The sequence below is a fragment of the Athene cunicularia genome (genome assembly GCF_003259725.1).
Source record: "Athene cunicularia isolate RWA chromosome 20 unlocalized genomic scaffold, athCun1 chr20_part1, whole genome shotgun sequence".
Taxonomy (NCBI): Eukaryota; Metazoa; Chordata; class Aves; order Strigiformes; family Strigidae; genus Athene; species Athene cunicularia.
This window is the reverse complement of record NW_020799125.1, coordinates 7,684,526-7,690,385: the sequence shown is the minus strand read 5'-3', so window position 1 is coordinate 7,690,385 and position 5,860 is coordinate 7,684,526. Positions and strand designations below refer to the sequence as shown.

The following is a 5,860-nucleotide window of genomic DNA, read 5'->3' as shown; positions in this document are numbered from 1 at the left end:
GGCCCCTGCTGAGCGCTGCCGCCTCCCGCAGTGCTGGCCGCCCCGCTGCTCTACGAGACGTGCCCGCTGCCCGTCATCCCCCCGCCCGAGGTGCTCGGCCCCGGCGCCTACTACCCGCCGCTGGTGTGGGACGCGGGGCTGCTCTCCAGCCTCTTCCCGGGCGGCCCGGGAAGCGAGGCGGCGGGCAGCACGGCCCCCGCCCTGGACCTGACGGCGCTCTCCAGTGAGGAGGATGAAGGCAAGAGCTCGGGGCCCCCCAGCCCAGCTTCAGCCCCCGCTGCCGCCGAGCGCTTCCGCTGCGCCCAGTGTGCCAAGGCTTACTCCACCTTCGCCGGGCTCTCCAAGCACAAGCAATTGCACTGCGACGCCCAGGCCAGGAAATCCTTCAGCTGCAAGTACTGCGAGAAGGAGTACGTGAGCCTGGGGGCTCTCAAGATGCACATCCGGAGCCACACGCTGCCCTGTGTCTGCAAGATGTGCGGCAAGGCCTTCTCCCGGCCCTGGCTGCTGCAGGGCCACATCCGGACGCACACCGGTAACGCCGGCGCTCGCCCCTCTCCCTCCCTCCCTCCCTTATCGCTTCCCGCTTCCCAGCTCCCCGGCCCCCAGCGAATAGACGGGCCAGGTGTTATCTGGGGAGATAAGGGCTTCCCAAACCCCCTTGGCACATCTCTCTCTCAAATGTCCTTTAAATATCCTCTTGGCTGGAACCGAGCGCAGGGTCAAGGCTCGGCTCGTAAATCTGTGTGCTGCTGTTAGTGCCGCGCCTGCCCGCCAACTGGCCCCATCGGCCATGGCGTGATGGCAGACGCTTTTTGGCCCGGTTTCACAAAGGGGGTTATGAGAGTGCTGGAGCGCTCTCGCCCTGTGCATCCCTCCCTGCCCACGCCGAGGGCAGCACCCCACACCCGCCGCCCCGCTCGGCCCAAAGCGCACCCGCTGCCGAGATGCACCTCGGCGGGGCCGCGGGCAGGTGCTGGGGGCACCTGTTGGTGCGGGTCCGGGCGCCGCAGCTGCAGCCCACCCCGCCGCCACGGCCGCCCGCACAATGCGTCTCCCGAGCATCCTTTGTGGGGCTGCGGGGATGGGGTAATTGTTACTTGGCACTGATTTCACACCCTCTTAACGTACTAAAGATGATGGCTGAAGGAAGCTGGGAAGACTTAATTGTGCTTTCCAAATTGAGCATACGCATTTGTTTCCTCCAAAAGAGTCTTTCTGGGAGGAATTCGCCCTGGCCAGGCTTTTCAATGCGAGCCGGGCGGGAGAAGGGGGAGCGCGGGGTTCAGCGGAGGAAATAGCTATACTCGCCCTGGCGCTGGCGCCTTTCAGCCGCTGCCTGCTATGATATAATTAACACATAGTGCTTGGCTTTCCTGCCTCTCTGCAAACGCTTCGCTTGGCTCCAGGCAGGAGATGAATATCGTGTCTTCGTTTGTATGTGCAACTGCCTTGCTGCTTGCAGATGTTTCCAGCATTAATTTTCCGTGGTTCATAGGAGAGGTTTTTCTGGGAGTAGGAAATTCCCAAATCCGTGGCTTTCCCTGAAGTGAATGCTGTACATACCTCGCTCGGCTTTCCCTCTGAACAATAACAGCCAGCACTCCTTTTCACTGTACTCTTCACAAATTTCGGCTAATGAATGGCTCCTTCTTTGATATTCCCTATGTGTTGATGCACTGGTTAATTGGGAGCGTTTCTCTTTGTCCCATAGGTGAAAAGCCCTTTTCCTGTACACACTGCAACCGGGCCTTCGCTGACCGCTCTAATCTCCGAGCCCACCTGCAGACCCATTCAGATGTAAAGAAGTACCAATGCAAAACCTGTTCCCGGACTTTCTCCCGTATGTCGCTGCTCCACAAGCATGAGGAGACGGGCTGCTCCGGCTCTCGCTGAGGACTCCGCTCCCCCAGGCCTCTCACCACGCGAAAACCTATATTGTAACTAGTTTCTGTAGGAGTTAGTTTCCTCCGTCGCCATCGCAGCGTGCGCCGGGCCGGACCCAGCTCCTCCGGCCCTCGAGACCCTCACACTCCTCGCTCCGTGCCTCCTGTGCAATGCGAAGCCCTGATCCTTCTCCCATCCCGGCGGCTGAGGGTGCAGGATTGGACTCCGGTGCAAAGCGAGTGCGGGAAACCCGGGGGGCGCAGCCCTGAGCCCGACCCGCTGCTGGCGCAGCCCCTCAGCAGGTGCCCCCGCTTGCCGGAGGCACTCGGCACCTTGCAGGGTTGGACCTGAACCCTGGCCCCACCGCCGGTATCAAACAATTGTGACCATGTAGCTTGGGGGTTTTTGTGTTGTTTTTTTGTTGTTTTGTTTTGTTTGTTTTTTTTTAACTGTAACCACTTGGTAACTTTTAAGAACCAATATTTTTTTAATGAAGGACAAAATATTACCCCCCCCTGCCCTGAGTGTATATATGCCGCCTGTAGAAGGTGTAACTATGCAATAATACAGTATCCCAGTAGTTGTGAAGCAGCTGCTTCTCCCCAGCACAATGACAATTTGCAATGCCTGCGAGATTAACAGTGTCCATAAAAGGCATGGGTAGCCATTTCAAACACCAACCCTGTTTACAGAGCAGCTATGCACTCAAGCACCTGTTAATATGACTCTTAACAACTGCTTTTCAAGAGAACTGTGACTAATAGCAGGCACTTGTCAGCCAATACAATGGTGGCCTGTCCCAGGGCTGCCCATCGACAGGTGTGTGCCAAAAGCCCTATTTATGGGTATTGACAGGTGCCTCCTGAATGCATCTTTCTTTGGACATTGTTTTCACGGAATCATTACAAAGAGGATGTTTACATTTCAAAGGTACACTGGTATTTATATTTTTGTGCCACAATTTTGTACTGATGAAACTTTTTATATAATTATATACAGTTTATTGATATTCAATAAAATGTTTAATTTATAATGGGGTTTTATGCAGCAGCCGGTGCGGTGGGGAGTGCTGTGGGGACTGGAGGGCTGGGGTGAGGGTGCTGGACTTGGCTCTCCTGCTCCTACCCTGCACTTGGGGCCTCTGGCTGCAGGTGAATGACAAGTGGCATCACAAGGGGATCTGCCTTGCAGGGGAGGAAAAGACAGGTTGAATCAGTTCCTGCCAAAGGGCTGGGACAGCTGTGCAGTGGTGCAGGCTTGGGGGGTGTCAGGCTGCTGGGGGTACAGTGCATGGCCTTGGCTCCTCATGGGAAAGCACAGGGGCTTGCCCGGCCCCTCCCAGCCTGCCCGTGTGGGTGCTGGCTTCCCCACGGGGCTATCAGAGCACCCGTGGCCTGGCTGTGTCCCTCGGTGCTCTGTGTGGAGCAGGTCTGTGCTGCAGCGTGGGGGATGGCCCTGCTGTGGTGATGGGGCTGCCTCTGGCTCTTGGCAAGCTCCTGAGCTTCCCTGGGGATGGCTAAAGCACCAGGCACCTCACTGAGCTGAGCCTCGGGGTGGGTGACCTGCTGTGGGTGGGTGGCAACAGAGGTGACACATCCTGTTGTCACGGCAGAGCCCTTCAGCAAGCGCAGGTGGGGCTGTCCCCTGCAGGCCTACAGCCGGGAGGGGACCGAGGTGCAGGTGCTCCAGGATACCCCAGGTACCTGCCTCTATTGATTCCCATAATGAAACTGTCCCAAAGCCTCAAACCACCTGCCTTGCACCTTCCCAGCCCCCTCTGAATCTGGGGATTCAGGGACAGTGCAGCCAGTCTTGCTACCTGCCTCCCCCAGGACCCAGGATTTTGTCCTTCTCCCCCTGTATTTCTTCAGTGCCATCTTCAGGACATTGCTTTTAACCAGGGAATAAGAGCGTGTGCCCCCCAGCACTCTTCCCCCCTTTCAGTTCGCTGGCGTCTGGCTCCCTGCGCCTCTCCCAGGGGCTGTTACGGAGCAGGAAGATGTGTGTGGCTGTAAAAGGGAGCAGAGCTGCTGCTAGGCCCTTCTTTAATTAAGAGCTCACTCAGTATAAACTGACTTTCCCAGCCGAGTTGGACTCATTACTCGATTATTAAGCAGGGCAGGAAGTTTTGGGTTTGCTCTTGTGTGTGCTTTTTTCTTCCTTTTCCCAACAGGAAGCGGGGGAGGGGCACTAATTACTTTCAGCTTTCCATCCATAAAATCCTGGAGCCGCAAAAGCAGCTAAATAGTTAAAAAAAAGACCAATTTTGAGAACGGACCACCTGCAGGAGCTGGAAAGGAGGGTCGAGCAGTGGGTGAGCAGGGAGCAGAAGCCGGCCGAGCCGTGCCTGCCGGGGCGGTGGCGCAGGCTGTCCCGCAGCCCGGGTCGGTGTTGGCTTTGGGGCTCTGACACACGAGAGCCCTCGGTTACTGCTTAGCGTTAGGGCCCTGCAGCGGGCATCCAACCGCACCACACAGGCTGAGCCTTACCCCATCCATGCGTGTCACGGCTGTCACCGATTCGGAAGGGGACCCTTTCCCGCGTCATTCAGGCTGTTGCTTCGTCCCTGCACTGGCACCCACCGGGGAACCCTGCCAGCTCCCTCTCAATGGGCTTCAACTAATATTGGTTAGGCAGGCGATGAGAGTTGTGAGAAACCTCCTCCTTAGCAATCTTTCCTGCTCTCAGTTGTGTTCCTGGCTTTGTCCAGAGCCTGGCTGGGATGCAAGGCTTTTAGAGAGAAGGTATAAAATGGGTGGAGGACAGCCTAGGCTCCGACTGACAAATCCCGCTGGCATTCAAACACAAATGCAGCCTTAAAACACTGGAAAAAAGAAATGCTGCCTGTTCTGAATCACAAAAAGCACTGCCCACTGGCACTTCTGCTACTGCTGCATCTGTTCCCTTCCCTGCCCTGCCCAAGCACCCTCTGTCCCGGGGACCCACAGCCACTCAGATGCTGTCCTGCAGCTTGGGACAGTGCCTCCGACCTCCCCAGGTTATGCTCGGGTCTGGACCAGCTGCTGCCCTGTTGCAGGGTGATGGACACAGCCCAGATCCTTCCTCTTCTGACTGGCTGCTCATTTGCCTACAGCAAAACTATTTCTTAGTTCTACCCTGAGGGCTGTCGGGATGGGCAGAGGGCTGGGGCCCATTACAAGAGCACCTGTGCTTCCAGCTCAAACCTGCTGCAGATGTGGGCAACCCCCTCTGTCCTTTCTCTGGCCCCATACGCCTTTGGGTCTCTGTGGTGGAGAATTCCACCCAGGAGCTGGGCCTGAGGATGAGTTGCAATTGCTTTTTTATTTCGTTTGCAGAAGGACATTCCCCAGAGCAGCATCCCTGGCAGCAAGTGAGGCTGGCAGCAGTGCCATGGTCTCCTGCCCTCAGCCCCCTGAGCTTCTGCAGGTAGCAAATGCTGCATGGCAAAGCCAGAGGGTTCATGGTGAAACCTCAGCAGTTTTTTCCGTTTTTTCCCCTCCTCTCTGTTTTAATGCCACAGGAACTAAACACACCGTAAAGCCACTGCCCGCAGCCGGGCTGTTTCATCCAGGTAGTGCAGGCTGCAGTTTCAGAGGTGGGGGCAGCGAGGGCGGGAGCCGGTGATTAACGGGAGGAACCATTTGGTGACCACCTTGTGTGACCATCTGTAACAGATTACGGTGTCAGCGCTCGTAAAAGCCGGGATTCAATCAAGCGCCTGGCAGGTAGCGGGGGGGCCCCGCTGGCAGGGGCCGTGGTGCCGGGGTGCAGGCTGTGCCGGCTCCGGGCTGCCGCGCTCCCCGGGCGGCAGCATGGCCACGGCATCGAGTGTTTGAACTCCGCCGTTTAATTTCCACGGACCTCCACAGGACCTTTAAACAAGCACGTACGTTCCCTCTGCTCCTGGAGCCCTTTCAAAGGCTCAGGGAAACCACAAAGTGCCTTTTCTTCCCAGAGAGGACTAGGTTTTTTTCCCCCCCCTCTCTGATCC

The 5,860-nt window shown here is 57.2% G+C and overlaps 1 protein-coding gene across 1 annotated transcript in view; it reads left to right on the top strand.

Moving 5' to 3' along the window:
- Positions 1–2,920, top strand: part of SNAI1 (snail family transcriptional repressor 1) — a 4,733-nt gene extending 1,813 nt beyond the window's left edge. Inside the window, exons 2-3 of the mRNA XM_026862326.1 lie at positions 32–535; positions 1,715–2,920. Of these exons, the coding sequence (XP_026718127.1) occupies positions 32–535; positions 1,715–1,896 (686 nt within the window). The 3' untranslated portion in view covers positions 1,897–2,920. The remainder of the gene's footprint in view (positions 1–31; positions 536–1,714) is intronic.
- The last annotated feature ends 2,940 nt before the right edge of the window (positions 2,921–5,860 follow it).